This window comes from Lynx canadensis, chromosome D2 (genome assembly GCF_007474595.2).
Source record: "Lynx canadensis isolate LIC74 chromosome D2, mLynCan4.pri.v2, whole genome shotgun sequence".
Lineage (NCBI taxonomy): Eukaryota > Metazoa > Chordata > Mammalia > Carnivora > Felidae > Lynx > Lynx canadensis.
This window is the reverse complement of record NC_044313.2, coordinates 50419334-50438442: the sequence shown is the minus strand read 5'-3', so window position 1 is coordinate 50438442 and position 19109 is coordinate 50419334. Positions and strand designations below refer to the sequence as shown.

The following is a 19109-nucleotide window of genomic DNA, read 5'->3' as shown; positions in this document are numbered from 1 at the left end:
TCTACCCAACACATCCTACATGAATCGTCATGGCTCATGGCCCCTCTATCTTACTTCTCCAAGTTTCCTAGGTCCTGGAGAAGCAGGTGTAACACCAACTGATGTCAGGAATGCTGTGTGTCCTTCTTGGGAAGAGCGGGGCCCACTTCTGCTCCACTATTCTATAGGAGACCCTGAGTGGTGTGGCACCCAAAGGACCTTGGCAGAGGGTGGGGCTGGCTGGGCCTTCCCTTCACACCTCTCTATTTCTGTAACGTGTGTCTTCACAAGGCTGCCCTGATGGAGAGTCCTAAACGTCTCCTGACAATGTCACCAGTGATCCTCCCAAAACACTGCCTCCTCAAGAACTTGCAAAGGTTTCCCAATGCCTATGACAGACAAAGGCTTACATGAGTAGGTGCAAGAATACTCTCATACTTCCAGCTCCAGTTATGTCACCCCAGGGACCCCTTGCTCCAACCACACCAAGCCTCTTACAATGGCCTGAGCATTCTCCTTATTTCCTCCACTGGACAGAACAGTGAAAGAGTTCATAATATGGGCTTAGAAGCTAAACCACCTGGGTTCAATCTTCCTAATTAGGTAAGACTCACCAGATTCACTAGACTTTACATCTCAGTTACTCAGCTTTTGCATCGGTAAAATGGGGGAAAGTATAATTCTTACTCATGGAGTTATAGTTAGGACTCAGTGTGTTCAAAGGCATAACACTCTGGGAATGATGATGCCTGGCAACCAGTACAATGAACAAGGGTAGATATTGGTATTACTAGAGAACTCTCCTCATCAGTCAGGGGTAGATTTAATAAACCTTCCTTCACAAACCAGCCTCAGCCTCCCAAACTAGGGGTAATGACATCTCTCTCTGTTCTCACGGCCTCTGCTAGTACTTCTCCAAGCTCCTTCTACTCTATTTTGCCATACACGCTTGTCTGTCTCCTACATTAAACTGTGATCATTTTGAAGACAGAGACCTACTGTAACCCGTCTTACTTTTCACTCCTCAAAGATGTTCTAGGCCTTGAATACAGTAGACTTCGATAAACATTTGCTGGGTGAGAATTAATCTGAGAAAAGGAACAGAAACAGCTGAAATGCACAGTGTTTTTGGGTCCCATTTGAGAATATGGTATGAGAGCCCAGACGTTTACTCTGTACTGCCTACCCAATGGAGAAATATTCCTAGGATCCAACAACATTTGTGAATACAACTACGTGAAGGTGGCTGTGAAAAGAACTGAATATGGTTGTAAGCTGGGCAGGGATTGAAGCAGTCCATGAATCTGCTTCAATTGTAGTCAAAGTGGTGCCCAGTGTCCTTTTTTTTCCCCCTAGAGAGTCTTTCTAGAGAGCTTTCATTTGACGTTCTGTGGGGTCTGTGAGACCCCCAAATTAAGAACACTTGACTTAGTTATCTAGAGACAATATGCTTGCCCTCTACGGCCTTGCAATGGAAGGGAAACACAGCCCTCCTCCCAAGGCACAGACTCAGTAGCAGAGACAAGTGGACAATGAGTGCTTGTTGATTTTAAAGGGAAACTAGGAGAAGCTCCTTAAATCATTCCATGTTAAGAGACCAACAAGGAACGCGAATAACAAGAATCTGGGAAACTCCATGGCCCGCTCCTCCTTCGGGGGATGGGAAGCCAAAGGTTATCTGTCATGACACAGGAATGCCTGGCTTGGAGCACAGACGGTTGCCATTTGGCTCAGTCTGGCTGCGAGAGTTGTTGTCTGTCACGGTGACTAAAAAACATAGTGCATCAGGATCCAGACACACAAAACGAAGCTGTTCACCTAATGACTGTGCCGAGAGTTAAGTGACACTGAAAAACCAGGGTATGTCTGATACCAGAACAAAGGGGAGACAAAGACCATTAGTGCAGAGTCCCGGCAGCATTTCATGCTGGCGGATGGTTTGCAAGAAACCCTTGCGCAGAGCCTGTTTTATTTGCAGAAGCCACAGTGGTAAATTAAAGCCCATCCTAGCCCATTCTGGGCTCTCTGGTTTCTCTTGGAGCTGTTCCTATCACTGCCCATAGGCCACTAAAACCTTTCCACGTTCAGAATGATTGATTCCGCTCAAACAAGCAAGCCGCAAACTCATGTCGAAAAACTCACTTCAAATAAGTCATTAGCTTCCTTTATGGATTTTTCAGGTCATGAGGAATAGGACCTAGGAGCCCTATCTTCTGCAGAGGAGAAAGGGAGTATGTGAAGAGGTGGGGCGACCTGGAGAAGCCACCAGATGCTGCATGAGCCCCTCTCTCTTTTCAGTCAACAAGAGACGTATAACAGAAACAGGTCCTGGCAACCTCACTGTCAGGGCCAGGTATTCCAACCAAACGAAACTGCACGTGCTGGAAGTGAAGGGAAAACGACGGCTCAGCACCCTGTCTTTGTCTCCAGAGCACTTGGGACACAGAAAGTCATGGCAAGGAAGGAGTGTCTGAGACTTTCTGACTCCTCGTGGGACAGGCTGTTTCAGCTGAGCCGCAAATGAGACCGCGGTGGGCAGGTGGGAACAGAGGTAGCTGTGGCCGTTGCGGTAGCCCAAAGGCACCAATACCAGAAACCCAAGTTCCGTAGCTTGGCAAGCTTAGGCTCACCGCCTGACCCACGTTTAGCAATTCTGATGTACCACGGAGCAGACAGCTCCAGCCCGGGATGACTGCTCCCTCAGCCCCTCTCCAACAGGCAATGAAAGCAAGACCCACTTTGAAAATTCTCCCCCATCATGCAAACTGACATAGGCATGCTTTTCAAAAACCCACAGCCAATCTGTTGATCATTACTTATTTACAAAGGCCTTCGGGCAGAAAGTCCTGTAAAAACCATACTTGATACGGTATACACTAGCTTTTTCTGCTTGTGGAAAAAAAGTCCCCCCAAGGCTACCTCAAACCATCACTTTCTATTGCACATAAAATGTAGCGTGTAACACTAAAGTATTTAATATATATGGTATAATATATCTACAGGAAAGGCATTTGTGTAGAAGTATGTTACCCTGGATTTGGTAATTTGATGTTTTGCTGAAGGCTACGACTTAAAAAAGCTTCCACCTCGTACAGAAGACCTGTCATCTTGGTACCCAAGAGCCAACAGAATAAAGAAGTACCCTTAAGCAGCAAAACTTTGACACAGCTTTGAAGCATATGAAAACAGTATAACGCCTCAGAATTATTATTACTCAAGATCAAAGAAATGAGCCATACTTTACATAGCAAACAGGGACAGGGAATTTGGCTCCAAAGGTTTCAGATTTTTCAGACTTCTCTTTATTTATTTATTTGCTTCTCTAAATTTAGGCAAAAGAAAGCGCCTGGGCTTTTCTCTACTTTAAATGGATAAAACTATTAGCATTAGATAAGGCGATTACCTAAAGGTGAGTAAATAGGAAATGAATGGTAGCATGACAACTGGCATCGTAAAAATGAGAAGCTTGGCAGTTGGTGCATTTCATTGCTCCTCATAAAGTGTAAACAAGCATGTAAATCAGCAACACCCCAGCAAGATTGAGCGAACGGGCAGGCAGAGGACTGGTAAGGAAACACTTAACAGGAAGAGATGATCATAACGGAGAAGGACATGGGGCCAGGGGCTTCTTCCATGGGAACCTGTGCCCTGGACTGCATGGAGAACTGCCCCGTCTGTGTCCCAGAAGGGTGGCCGTGGAAGGCCAGGAAGATGCGAGTGAATGGAGGGAGGGAAAAGTAGGGGGAAGTGGCCATAATTGTATTTCAGTAGTCAAAGGGAGGAGAGCAGCCAATGGCAATGAAAAGAAGAAAGAAACATCAAGATGGCAGGTATTTCCAAGGCAGTTATCACTCAGGGGTCACTCTTGTTTCATCACTGGGGTGCTGGAGAGTTAGGATGTTGGAGGAAATAAGCACAGGATTGGCAGATGAGTCGCAGACAATCTGGGGAAATGAAAGATGAAGAGGCCCGGAAGAGAAACCTGCAGAAGTCTGTCGAAATCTGGTTTCATTTGCCATTTCTGAGAGGAAGCCATAGTCAAGACAGAAAGAAGGATGGGAAGGAAGGAAGGGGGAAAGAGGGAGGAAAGAGAGGAAGTGAGGAAGGAAGAAAGGAAGGAAGGGAGGGAGGAAGGAAGGAAGACAGAGAAAGAGTACACACATGCCGTATTTCATAATTAATACTGCTTTTAGCCTGAGCAGAACTGGATTACTTTTGAACTTTGCTTTGGCAAGTCCACAGATTATTAGACTTTTTTATCAGTCAAAATCAATTAACAGAAATTTGATTTCAATCGACAGGATAAAAGGAAGGTAATCTTCAGGTTCATTTTTGATTGTGATGATACATCTCACATATGGCCTTAAGTACAGAAAACAGTCCTCGGAGGGACTCCAGCAGAAAGAGACTTGCCGGAGGCAAACTAACCACATGAGTTCCTCTGATTGGTTGCCGCCGTCATTAGTGCCACTGCTGTTTAGGAACTACACATAGACAGGACATGGTGACAGCTAAGACTTTAAAGCCTATGTATTTTTCAAACAGCTTTTCAAACTGTTTTTCATGACAGAATTTTTTCAGCTCTATCATTAACTGCTGACAAGCTGACAGAATAAATACTCCAGCCTTTAAGAAGCCACCTAACGATTGGTCCCCTCCCCCGCCTCGTGCTTGCTGGGGAGGGGCGGCTCCGGGCCTGGGCAAGGCGGGGAGGGGGCCAGGAGAGGAGGAGAAGGCGCTCAAGGGGGACCCGCATGGCCCGTGGCCCCTCTTCTTACCTCATCAGCTTGGGTGAGGAGCTTGGTGAGTTCCGCATGCCTCCGTTCCGTTGCTTTTTTTTGGGGGACAGTGTTGATGGCGGCTCATCTTCAACTGGAAATATAGGCAGCTCATGAGATTATGAACAGTTTGAGGGCAGACCGTGAAATACAGGCAAGCTATCAAAGGACACACACTCACGGCTCAGTCACTCACTAGGAATTCATGGCTGTCTTTTAGGACCCAGTGACAAAGACCAAATGTGTTAGTCAAAGAGGCTGGCTTCGAAAAGGTGAAACCATCACCCCTTAACTCTCCAGCCTTTGAACATGCACTTTAAACAGACTAAACCAGTTTGTAAAAGCCCTACCATAAGAAAGGAAAGAACGCATGATTTATCTGTATATAAAATACATTACATATATGGGAACACTCAATCATTTTTCTTAGAGTTAATTTTAGTTACTTTGTTGAGTAATCGAATGGGTTTTCTCATAAGCAAAATCAGAAATAAAGTTGTATGGGAAATAGCAGCATAGTAGCCGCCAACCAGCTGATTCTACAAATAAACCAACGTAGCTGGTGCCTAATCCCTGCACGCCAGACGAAGAGCCTTGGAAAGAGGCAAGGATTTGAGGCCTTGACAGCCAATGTTTCAATCAGTCAGGGCTGGGAACACTGATGCATGCTGGCTCAAGGATCCATAGCCCATCTCGGCTCTTGTCCCTGTACCTCCCTAGAGGGAGAGCATGTGGGGTCGTGCACAGAGGATCCTTTTTTAACTCATTAAGACTGGGCTGTGAGTTTGGAGAACCAGGCCGGAGAAGAGCACCCACATGAAGGAGGAGGTTGCCATTGAATGGTATCTCGGATGATGTGGTGGGGGCAGGGAGGGAGGGCAGCATAGGGGTTTGGAAACCAAAGGCTGTTTTCCAAATGTCTAAACCACACAGATCGCTAAGCAATATGAAGGTTCGCTCACAAACAACACAGCACACTCTACTGCTTTTGCCCAAAGACACCCGCTAATAAGCTTTATAGATGTATTAGCCTGCATCATGCTTCTTTTTAAGAGAACTGCTTGATAATTAGCAGATGCGCATCCAGCCTGTCACCCAAGGGCATCAGCGGCAAAAGTCTAGCCCTCCTCTCCCCACCCCCACAATTCAGGCTAAAGCTGTAATGTCAAGAAGGAAAAATAGGTTCCTTGGATTCTTAGAGTTGACTGCAACACAGACTGGGAGGAAGCACCCTTGAAACTCAGAATGCACGGCCGTTACCTTAAAGCTAAGAAGAGAAATATTAGCAGTGATGACATCAAAAGAAGCTTGACATACGTTAATGGTGTACAAGTCTCGGGTGGGGGGACAACGCCACCTCAGCTACTCGAGAATGCCCAGGAAGACCCATATCAGGACATGCATTATATGGTACTTTCCTGAAAACCCTAAATAAATTTAGTGTTACCATACATGGTTCCAAGGGATCATAATAATCCAACTATCTTCCAAACCTGCTTCAGAGTGTCCCACTTCGTAGGTTCCCCTAATCCACTGTTAGTCTGGGGTCGTCTATATTCTGGCTGACACGTGGAAAGGGAGCAAGAACGCGGTTTGAGGTGAGAGTGATTCCAGAAGGCAAGGAAGCACCTACAAATGCCCACAGCCCACTCACTCCAGCAGCTGCTCCCCCGCCCCATTCCCCCTGAGGCCCAGGCTCAGGCTGCGACCCTATCAGTCACTTAGGGCTCCAGGCAGGAACTATGTGGCTGGGAGGATATCGCATCTTATCAGAAATGAGTATCCACAGCAAATCACACAGAGACTAAACAGCACTTAAAAGATTAAAGGAAATAAATACAAGCCACATAAATGCTATTGAAAAAAATCACTTAGAGTCGATATGCATCTCTCGGCAAGCAAACAGGCACTCTGAGCTTGACCTGAATTCATCTTCCTTTCACAGGATAGGAGGCCAGGCATCCCAGGTTAATAATGGGGTAGAAAGGCAGTGAGAGAGGGAGAGAGAGAGAGACAGAGAGAGAGGGGGAGGAACAGGGAGACAGAGAGAGACAGAGACGTGTGTGTCTAAGTATACTTTGGCGTTTTCCGCATCTAAGGATGGGGTAGAAAGTCTTGCATTGATTCCACCCATAATACAAGGTTGCCTTCTAATATGGACCGCTTACAGTTGTTGTACTGTGTTCAGGGTGACGTCGATTCGTTGAGTCACAGGACAGACCAAAATAATGTGTGCATGTGAGTGGGTCTAGTGGGGGTGAGTGTCCTTGCTTCTCTATCACACAGGCCTCCTTAGGCTTGGAGTGACATATCCAAAAAGGTTCTTCACCTAACCTAAGCTACTATGACTTAGCTTCATTCAAGGACCCCAGATGTTACCATGGTTTTGTCCAATTTATACGCTGAGTCTATTTTAGTTAAGACCTGAACAGAAGTCACACTCATTGGTGTTTCTGTTGGATACCTTTGCTTAACTGTTGTTTCCCCATTGGTCCTGGACCTATAATAACCCACTTTGGTTAAGCGTGGGTTATCCTTGCACCTTGTCACTGTTTGTTTACCTGCAGCGATCTTCAAATGGAAGACATGTAAGTTACCCAGCTCCAGGGAGACACTTCGTTCTAGTGCTAAAATTATACCTCCTTCTATGCAAGGAAACTATTTATTTTCATTGCAACTCACAAAGATCATCCATCATAATCATGCTGCATTTAAACTGGGATTTGTTCTCTTAAATGAAACTCATGTTCAAAGGTTTCCTCCTGCACTCACAGGCGTAGAAATGCAGATCTGTTCCCTGAAGAAATGGGGTGGGGGGGGGGGGAAATGTCTTCAGCTTAAATATATGAACGTTGGGTAATGGAGACCATTACATATGGCTTAGATCCCATGAGAGAAGTAGTGATAACTTCTTTCTCATAAGTAGGTTATAAACCATATTTAATTATTAGCCTTTCTATGGATTCTATCAATTTCTGCATATTTAAAGAAAGCAGACCTAGAAAAACTTTTAGTTAAGCTATAAAATATAATTTTCATTTCATGGCTTCTGTGACTACACGAAAGGAGTAAAAGTTGAATTCCAAAGGAGACTTAAATTTACTTACTTTCACGAGAGACAAACGTATTGAAGTAATTGGCCAGCACCTCCTGTCAATGCACATTTTCAGGCTCCTACTTAGACTGCGTTGTGGCTAATTTGGCTAATTACAATACACCTCTGTCTCCATCATTTTCACCTGCACCACACTGTGGACGATATGATCTCTGAAAGGAACCTGACTTGCCAGCTTCTTTAAAACACAAACAAGTTCAGGAATCTTACGTGGAATTTTTATAGGAGCTGAACTCCATCCAGTCTCCAAGTCCTCATAAAATTCAAGGGCTTGTTTTTGCACATCCCTAAGTATAACACTTAATGTGCTGTTGTAACTTCCCAGAGCTCACTTGTCTAATAGGCACTGAATCTAACAGTTTTACAGTTTGGGAAGACTCAGTGCTAGAAAAATGTCAGGCAAGTCTAATGAGGCTTCAGATCCCTTGGTTTGCGCTAGAGTTTAATTTAAAGTTACAATGATGTTTTAACATGTTTGCTTATACTTGACTAAAGAGGATTCATTATTTCAATGACATAACCTCCAGACAATGTTCTGGGAATTGATTTAAGATGTGGTGGTAATTCCAACAGCCTTAATGCAGAGTCGAACATCTGTAACAACATTTTACTCGACTCTTCATCGGCATTCTGTTTTCAAGCGAAAGCAAGGCAACATCTTCCAGAAACACTGGCCAGAACTCTGGGCTTATTTCAAGATGATCCTATATTTTACTGGATTTTTTTTTTAAAACAGAAATCTCTTTTTTTATTGGCCTCGCCAGCTTGCAAACACTGTGTCAGGGTTACCAACGCCTCTTTGTGGGCCTTTTGAGTAAAATGGGGCCAGGATTCCACCTTTCAGCTTTCCCAAATAGCCCAGTGCTGACATGTGATGGATCTTATGCTCAGCTCCAGCCTGGGGCACATTCCTTCTTCCCTGTTTCCTCCACAGGGTTTAGGGGGATGAGGCCCTTTGACACTTAAAGGTGAATTTGTTGGCTGGAGTTAAAAAACAGTTCAAAGCGAATGAATTCGGAAATGCAATAAAAGGCAAACAACCCATAAACATGAGTCGACTGGCTATCTCCATTACGTTATGAATCACCACATCTGGAGAAACCCACATCTGCACACACTTAGCAGGTCATTAGTAATGTCATATTCACACTGGAATCACTCAGAGTGAGCGGCATGCAAAGTGGCTTGAACGCAAAGGCATCTAGCTAACAGGGCTTCCGACTAAAGTCTTGAGCAAGCTGCTAGTTTGAGGGCAGGGTCACTTTAATTGTTATTTATTGTTTTCTATGGCTTTTCTCTTTGGTCTTTTGCTGCCCAACAAGCTGAAGGCATGCTGAAATCAACAATAGTACATCTTTCTTCTTCAACTGAGCTCAGCATGTTAAGCTAGAACACTAAGGGGTGCAGTTATTAAAATAAGGACGGGCTCCAGAACTCCTTCACCTGGCTCGGTCACAAGCCGAGAATTGTGAGTTGTGTCCTTGAACTCAAATGGGTCTTTGGGATAGCGCGATCTAGCTGCAACCTTGACTGCCAAACAATAACGAGAAAAAGAAAACGGAAATGAATCCTCTGCAAAATTTTTCATTAGGAAAGTTCCAAACAAGTTTTAACATTGAATAGAATGATCGCTTTACATGAAAAGGGAAGTTTCTTCCTCACAGCTGAACTGCAGTTTTTCTTTTTCTTTTCTTTTACCCCGATGGCTTCTTGAAATTCTTTTTGCTGGGTTTTTGTCATCAACGTCAGAAGGGATAATATGTCAGAAAACAATATTGTTTGTGAAATAATTTCCAAAAACCTACAGAGGACCCTTCTCCCCTATGACATAATACACAGACACCAAAAACTTAGTTTAGCCGCAAGACCAGACCCATTATTTCCTGAAGTCTGCTAGAATGCATCCTACTGACTAATCATTATATTGCAAGTTATCAATCTTCAATGTTAAAGTGTCATTTTCATCCCACACCGCAGGTTTGGTCACTTGGCCATGATTGCTGCCTAATTTGTATTAAATGCCACAGGTTTGCAACTCCTAAGAAGGAAGGATGTGTAGCATCTCTTTGTGTCATGAGTGACAAAAAAAAAAAAAAAAAAGTGGGTGTGTGTTTTCCATCTTTCAAGATACAAATCTTGTTTTACTAAAACTGAGATTCGATCAAAAAGAATGAGATCCTGCCATTTGCAACAATGTGGATTGAACTTGAGTGTATTATGTTTAGCAAAATAAGTCAGAGAAGGACAAACATCATATGATTTCACTCATATGTGGAATTTAAAAAACAAAGCAGATGAACATAGGGGAAGGGAAAGAAAACCAAGACAAAAATAGAGAGGGAGACAAAACATAAGTTTGTTCTCTCTGAAACAGAACAAACTGAGGGTTGCTGGAGGGAAGTGGGTGGGGGATGGGCTAGATGGGTGATGTGCAGTAAGGAGGGCACTTGTTAGGATGAGCACTGGGTGTTATATGTAAGTGATGAATTGCTGGGTTTTACTCCTGAAACCAATACTACACTGTATGTTGACTAACTTGAATTTAAATAAAGTTTTCTAAGAAAAGGAAAATAGGAAATTTTGCTTCTGGTATGTGTCTAATTTTGAGGATGGGGTAGAGATGGGAGAGAGACGTGTAGAGGCTGGCAAAAAAGTGTTTAGCGGACTTAAAGTGTATATTTTATTTTAGTTTTTTAAATATTTATTTATTTTTGAGAGAGAAAGACAGACAGATGGTGAGCAGGGGAGGGGCAGAGAGAGAAACAGAGACACAGAATCCAAGGCAGGCTCCAGGCTATGAGATGTCAGCACAGAGCCCAACGCGGGGCTTGAACCCATGAGCTGTGAGACCTGAGCCAAAGTCGGGCACTTAACTACTGAGCTACCCAGACACCCCTTAAAGTGTGTATTTTAAATTTAAGACTGTTTACAATGAAAATAAACATTTGGCACAGGTAAAAAATGAACTAAAATAAAACCAGGGTAAGGAGAGAGGGTAAAATTGCCAGACTAGGGATGTTAACAGTGTGCTTCCTACTTTCTGTATGTTTACCAAACTTTCTCCCCAAGAAAAATAATGTTAAGTTACAGTAATACCGTAATTTCCCAACAGGTAATTCACAATGGACAAAACTCCTAAGCTGACCCAACCTCTCTCTAATATGATGGAAAGGCTTAGCCTTTCCCCAGAAAATCTGGGCTAGTTAACTCTCAAGGTCTTATGATGTGGCCACGAAAGAGCAATCCATGGACAGGAGCACAGAATGGCCCCTGCTTTCTGGAAGGATGTCTCCTGTCTTGTAATCATAGACTACCAGAACCCTGGCTGCCTGTCACGCAAAACAGACAGGTGAGAAGGTGCAGATGCTTCCAGAAGCAATGAAGGAAAACAACAAGAACAACAAATGCCAGATAAATAATCCACACTGCAAGTTTGGTTTTATAATTGCTGTATAGGAGCACTTGACTGTTGGTTCAGGATGAATCCCATAAGTGGGAAATGTCATGTGCCCATCAGTGAGATTAAGCCACTAAGGAGGCTAGGACACAGTGAGGCAGGCATCAGAGCCAAGTTCTATGCCTAGAGGGTCATAAGCAGGTCATGAACATGGGGAAGTTATAGTGGGTGATATCCTTGGAATGAGGGCTTCTGGTCTGAAAACCTTGGGATAATATTCATTCCCCCCAGAAAACTGGTGAACATTTTGCAGTATTATTGATAATACCAATCCATAAACCTATATTTTGAAAGATCATGGGGAATATTGATACACAGATGAAATACAAAAGGATGAAGGACACTGTCTCTCAAAAGCAACGCCAACATTAATAATATTTCCAACACATAACATATGTAATTCTCTATAATTGAACAATCACTTTATCATTTACATTAGCAGGCAGGATAATTTCACAACTTCTAGTTGAGGAATAGGAAATACATTTATTTGGAAAATCTAGAGGATGTGGGTTGAAAATAACACTAACCTGTCATTATGTAAAATGAGGATGGAAAGTATCTCCAAGTGGCCCTGCAGCCCCAGCACAGGCACAGGAGCACCTGCCCCCAGGTAGGCTGAGGGGGGCATGGAGGGGAGGTTTGTTGGAGCTTTTTCATTTCTGGCTTTTGTAGAGCTAATAGGAGGATGGGGAGGGAGATTTTAAGGAACAATAGGTTATGTAGAAGCTAATCACAGGGTGTATTTCTGGCTCTATTCACTGCCTGGGAAACCTGAATTGTGTAAGTTTGAGTCCATCAACACAGAGTAATGAAAGAATTCAGCTCCTACATGGGAGAGAGGAAAAATACTATATAAATATACTAACAGAACCCACATGACCTGGATTGCAATGTTCTCTACGGAAACACTGCAGACCTAATGGATCCTCGAAAATCAAACAGGGTGGATTAGATGTTACCTCCCGAACCCATGCCCCCGCTCCCATCTCAAACCATAAGCCTCATGTTCTATATGCATCCTGGTAGGAGTCCAACATTCATCAAAATGCCTTGTATCTAGAATCTCAGCTCGTATATCTTTGCTAAAAACTTGACCTGCTGTAATAACCTGCCCAATGCTCTGCTCTGCTCGGCATTTGGTAGAAAATTCCTTTTGGAGATCTGGTTGCCTTTGGCTCTTTCTTTTTTTTCCTTGGAACAGATTGTTTCTATCGTCTCAAGAGCAAAGAAAAGTCTCAAACGAAGACTAGATATTAGCTTCTCAGAGATAAAACAGAAAGGTAAACAATGGAATTCTAAGCGCAAATACATGACTAAAATGAGAAATGCAAGAACTTCCTTGAATTAATGCTATGGAGTTTGGAGATCGGGAAGGTAGTAGAAGATGGAAGATAACTTTTACTTTGAATCAAACTGTGAAAAAAATATACAGGAGTCCAACAAAACAGCCCCTTCTCAACTTTCCTTTCCTTCTTTCCCTATTCTTTACTCTAACACCAATGAGATGCTCATGGCTTTGAAGCCAAAGGGTGTATCGGACTCCTTTCTGTAGCCCTGGCATGTGCAGTAACTGTTGGTGGGAGACAAGTTTCAGAGTAAGGATGAGACTTGCCAAATGCCCGGCATCAAGAGCTGCTTTCTTCTTATATTTCTTGAGTTCCAGGGTCAGCAAACTATATTCTGGAACACGTTTTTGTATAGCCCATAAGCTACAAATGTTTTTACATTTTTGAATGGTTGGGGGACAATCTATGAAGAACGATATTTTGTAACACATTAAAATGATAGGACACTCAAATTTCAATGGCTATAAATACAGTTTTGTTGGAGCGTGGCCACATTCATTGACCTACTGTCTATGGCTGTTTTCACTGTACAACACAGTTGAGAAGTTGCAATAGAGATCTAGTGGCCCACCAAGGCTGAGATGTTTACTAGCCAGCCCTTGAGAGAAAAAGTTTGCTGATCTCTGCTCTCATTACTCTTCTCACATTTTCCTAGCCGTCCGGTTTCCAAAAATGACAATGTGTTTCCCCATATGCCACGATGGCCAGACAACAAAAGGAACACACACGGAGCCCACTTCAAGCACACAGATTTGGGGAAGTCGGGAGGGGCAGAGGTAGTTTAGTAGTTCGAAGGTCCCTGCTATCCAACCTGCTAGGGGTCTGGCAGGTCCCCTCGCATTTGGGGAAACCAGTCAGGTGAGTTTCCCATTTTCCAACTCAAGCGGAGTCAGATTCATCTACCCTGCACTTTGAGAATCCACATCGACCATGAGCAATTCCTTGAAGCTGTCAGTATGTGCTGCAAATCCACCCTGAGAGAGCCCGCACAAGACAACAGATTAACCATTAGACTAGATATGTTGAAAATATACAGCTTCAACCTTTCCCCAGCTAGCTCAGAGCGATATATAGATGATTATTTCAACCGTCAGCTGCCGCATAGATTTAAACCCCTGCACAATAACTCCTGGATTCATCTGCCCCTTGTCAAACTTGCACGGCTTTAGTTGGAGGATACATGGTGTGGCAGTTTCACTGTGAATCCAGAATGATCCAGACGGCTGCTGTCTCTTTGTTAACAGGAAGCCAAACTGATGAGTTTGTAATGCATTTCTTATCAAAGGTAGTTTCAGAAAAGAAAATGTGCCCCATCAGTTTGGTTAGAATTTCACATATAGTAGATTATGGGCTTAATCAGAACATCTCTGTTATTTTCATGAGGAAATAGATAATTCTGTATCCATCCCATTAAAATCACTTTATACTGATGAATTATGTATTTATAAATTTATAATTATCTTTGATTTTTTTCCCCTTCTTTCAGGATACTTAATAAAATCATCAGCTAGATCCCAGAAAACAATGGTACTTCATAGACACAAGCATGCTAATATATTTTTTTTAAGTTAATGCCGATCTTTTTGAGCTGTGTGTCTAAAATGATCATAGTGAATAAAGGGATTGTAATTTTCAACTCGTATGTTTAACAAAGACAAAATGGACTGTAATGGAATTTATGGAGCCTGTAAAGGAACTCTTTCTCTAATATGGTTTATTATCAAATAGATTTGGATTTACTGTAGGATAAATCAGGCCCCACTGAAATGTATCTGGAGAAAATGACTATAAGGTCCTGAACACTGCTCCTGGCACATGGAAAGTGCTGCCATTTTTTTGTTGTGCTTATTCAGTATGTAAAAGCCAGCATTAAAATTGTTATCTATCCCACCTTTATTTAAAATTCTGACACTTTATTCATCATGGATTTTTTGCGCTTTGATTTAAAAAAAAATATTGCATGAAACTATCACTTATCTTGATTACTGAGAGTTTTGGTGCCATCTTAAATTTGGTGCCCAAGGCAAGTACCTCACTCTCTTTCCTCAAACCCTGGCCCTGTCCTGCCCATTTCTCAAGAGTGTCCTCAAGAACCTGCTGGGTCTGCCCACCCTGCCTGTCATTACCAAGACGTTATGTTAGTTAGTATCTGCATGTGTGTCTACACACTCTCTTGTTCAGAACGGGGCAAGGCAGATATAAAACCAGAGTTATTCTTTTGATCACTTCATGCTGTTTGCATGAGATTGTTAAGGGAGACCCTTGCAAGAAAGGTTTCCTTGTGGATTTACAAATTGTCAGACATCCAAAGGAGTGGAGAAAAGATCATACTGCCTCAGGAATCTGAGATTTGCCACCTGCCTGGGGTGAGAAACAGAACAGAGAGAAAGGGTCAGGTCTCTCATGGACTTAATTTCACACTTCACATCAACTTCTTCTGGTTAACACAATGTTGATTTACATTTCTACTTTGGGGTAAAAGTTTTTATTTGCTTATATGTTTTGACTCAGATGTTACCTTCCTTCTCTTTTAGTGTTTCTTCCCCCTAAACAGCTTCAAGCAAATATGACTGGCAGAAAATGTCCATCATATTTTCATTGTACTATTTATGTTTTAAAAATTAATGTCTGCCCCAATAATTCTACTTGAAGACCAGCCTAGTGTCTAATGGTGGGTATGTGAAACCGTTTTCTAAACCATAAGATGTTATGCAGATTAGGACCATCATTATTATTAATATCACTATTATTTCTGGTTCACCCATAAACACCATATCTTCCATTGAGGTGGTTGTGACAAGAGCCACCTAGAATTCTAATATGTATTCCAGATGGTTGCACTGATACTTTCTCTGAAGCTCAGATAAAGGTAAAATGCATGGGTTTTTAGTGCAAGCTAGGTACCCTCCATGGCCCAATGAAGAATGTTCTGCCAGAACACTTTAGAAATACTGTATGTTTTTAACCTTGGGAGGTAAGGACCAGTCTGGATTGTGATTTTACGCTAAACACAGCATTTAGTATATTTCTTAAGGGCCTAGTCACCTTCTAAAGATGCTCTTGAACTACAAAATCATTACCTGTACTCTACTATAATTTATCCTCAGACATATCCCGTGCAACATTTTAAAATGCTAGTGCATGGTGGGCCCCTTTTCCGGTCAACACAGAAAACAAGATGTAGGATGCAGGAGTAGGGTTTGAAGGGATTTAGAGATATTCTGGTCTCATTCTCTTTGAGCTCAAGACTACAGTAATATGCAGACCCAGAACCAGGGCCCAGGTCTGCTGACTTCTAATCCAGACCAATTGCTGTCAGAATTCCGCTTACAAGAGTAGTATGAGGTTACAAGTTTCTAGAGTCAGGCCACATGCCTAAGTCCCACCTGTGACCCTCATGACTGTTCTGATCTCAGACAAGTTACTCAACACTGCAATGTCACAAGATCAGCTATTATCTCTGCTGGACAGAGGTGAACACCAGGATTTGGAGAGGCTATAGAGTTAAAAGAGATTATCAGGGCCACATGCTAACAGCCTGAGAACCAAATACTGTCCCGATGTGCTCTGCCTAGCACTGCCGCTCCACAGGATTTTATGTGTAGGGCAATCTTTAAATCTGAAGACTGTCCATAAAAATATGCATTGCTAATGTCTGTTTGAACAGCTTGCAGAAGACCGGGCTCCCATTCCAGAAGGGTGAGTGTCTCATGGGGTATGGGCTCACCAGTTAGTCAAACACCCGAGTGCTGCCTACTGTACCTCACCTACCTGGCAGGCACCCTTCTTTGACATCTCTGGCCCTGGCTCCAGTGACACTCAAGTGCACCATCCCTGCGAGAAGGATTACAAGGTATGGGAAATCCCTCTACATATGTCAACTCGTATCGGGCTGCAAGAAGAGAAAGAGCTAACACAGAGGCCTTGCAGCCACACTCTGGGGCTGACCCCAGGTATTGGCAAATTACCTAACTTCAATTTTCTCACCTGTAAAACAGGAATCCTCAGAGTACCATCCTCACAATGGACAATGGACTGGAAATCTAAGAAGTGCTTAGAAGAGTTCCTGGCAAGGTCTGGATAAATGCTACCCTTCATTGTTATTGCGGCTTTGAGTAATCAAAGTAATTAGAGCTCTTGGCCATTGGGTCCTTCTCTGCAATGCCAACCTGCTCTCTTTTGACTTTGTTCTGCTCAGATGGGTTCATGCTCTCTCCTCTGCCCCGAGTAACTGATCCGGTATCTGAGCACTACAACAGGGTGAGATTCAACACCCCCTCCCCATCCTCTGCTTTTGTTTGACTACCACCTTTGTCCTATATTTCGCATGGCCCCAAGGAATGGCTCAGGTCAAAATAATTAGGCTATGCCAAGTGTCATAAAAACAAAAAGCCAGAAAATGTTTAAATGGGCCACAATTGGAGAAGGCTGGGACCATTCAGAGCAATAACAAATGAAAATCAGATGGAAATGTGGAGAAACCCTACTGTTCCCTCTAAATTACAGGAAATTCTTGCTGATTGTGAGGGACTCTATCCCTTGGATTTCAAGTGGGAGGTCACGGGATGGAAGCATGCATGTGGGCAATGGTGCAGGTCAGAAGAATGATGGGGCAGAGGGGCAGTGACTCTTCCACTATTCCTTCCCACAGATCTTCTTTCCATATACCTACTCTGTCCACCCTTCAAGAAACAGGTTAGCCTGCCTCCTCCAGGATGTCCTCCTAGGAAAGTGTAACAAGATAGAATCCCTCCTTTCTTTACAAACCCCTTGGCATTTCTCATCCCACACCCCTCCGACATCTCCTTATTTATTTTTTTTGCATTACAATTGGTTTTCCATTTCAATATATCCTATTCCCCAACTAGACGTATACACTTTACTATAGTTTACAAACCTCTGAATGTCTCATAGTCCTGGGCCCCTTGTAAGGTTCCTAATAAATAGCTCCCAGTTCAGAGCAGTAAGTGTTGCAGAGGGAAGAAGCACAAAGCGGAGGCCAAGTTCATCGGGCTTGGATCAAAGGTGTGGCCTTGGAAAGACACTTCCCCTCCTGGAGGATTGGTGTTCACTAAGCACAAGGGCCTCTTCAGCTCAAATCTGCAATGGTTCTGGGCTCCATGCTCTCTTATGTCAATTGACAGATACTACAGGAGCCAGCCATGGTCAGAAGGCCTCATAACTCTCCAGCCCCAAATAATTATCCAGCATTTCCTCCCAGACTCAATCCTAAAGCACTACATAGTCAGAAAACAGAATTCCTGGTCCAAGAAAAGTGGCCTAGCTCAGTGGCTTTCAACACTGCCTTTCAATAAAATGACCTGGAAAACTTTATAGAGCACACGTTTGAGTCCCACCTCACACCCTATTCAACAAAAATCGTGAGGGCAGAGGCTGAGGCTGGGCATTGCTTTTGCTTTTTCTTGTTTTAAAGATGCATAGTAGGAGAGAACCACAAGCCTAGCTGGAGAGATGATACAGCTGCAATATATATATATATATATATATATATATACACACACACACACACACACATATATGTATATATGTATATATATGTATATATATGTATATATGTATGTATATGTGTATATATATATAGCTGCAACATATTATATATATATAATGAAATGTACATGAAATAATTTACATATATTACATGAAACAACACTACAAAGGTGCTGCATGATAAGGTCAGATGAGGGCTAAAAGAAATGCCTCATATGGTAAATGCTAGAAGGCGTAGGGTAGTCAAGAAAAAAAATAAAAGTCAGGCTTGAAACAAGGGTTGGATGTACAGAGATGTTAGCCTCGTTGAGCTACATATCCTCAGAACCAAACATGGGCCCTGGAACACTGAGGCCACCAAAGCCACCATGCTGAAGAAAGGGTGGGCAGCAGCCCAGGGTGGGAAGGGCATGCTACATGGAGGGGACAGCTTGAACAAAGGCAAGGAGATGGGAGGGCACTAAGCTAGGGAACTAGAGGAAAATCCATTTGGCTAAAGCAGGCAGATCTATTTGATGGCACAGTTGGGAGCATAAGGGACAAGACAGTGTACGGCTTTAAATTCCCAAAGACAAAATTATGAATATTAGATACTAATCTGAATCCTCTGAAAGTTACTTTTCCTTCAATTTAAGTACTCAAATTCAAAGAGGGAGGCCGGTGGTTTACATCTAGGCAGAGTCTATCAAAAACCCTTCACTCAGCTTGCTTTCTTTCTGCCCACTTCCAAATTATAAGGGTCCAAAAATAAGATACACACGTGTGTGCATAAAACTAAACAGGAGAAAGAGGCTCCTGGCAGTGGTCCAGTTCCCTTGGAGGTCTCGTTTTTTACTCTGGAGAGTGTATCTGAGAGCAAAATAAAGTTATTTATGGCCTTGGAAAGGGGGTCCTATGAAACTCACAAGGCTGCTCCCTCAGAG

The 19109-nt window shown here is 43.0% G+C and overlaps 1 protein-coding gene across 5 annotated transcripts in view; it reads right to left on the bottom strand.

Moving 5' to 3' along the window:
• Window positions 1–19109, bottom strand: part of KCNMA1 (potassium calcium-activated channel subfamily M alpha 1) — a 734126-nt gene that overhangs the window by 87399 nt on the left and 627618 nt on the right. For all 5 annotated transcript variants that reach the window (XM_030334400.1, XM_030334401.1, XM_030334398.1 and 2 more), the window contains exon 19: window positions 4758–4851. In XM_030334400.1, the coding sequence (XP_030190260.1) occupies window positions 4758–4851 (94 nt within the window). The remainder of the gene's footprint in view (window positions 1–4757; window positions 4852–19109) is intronic.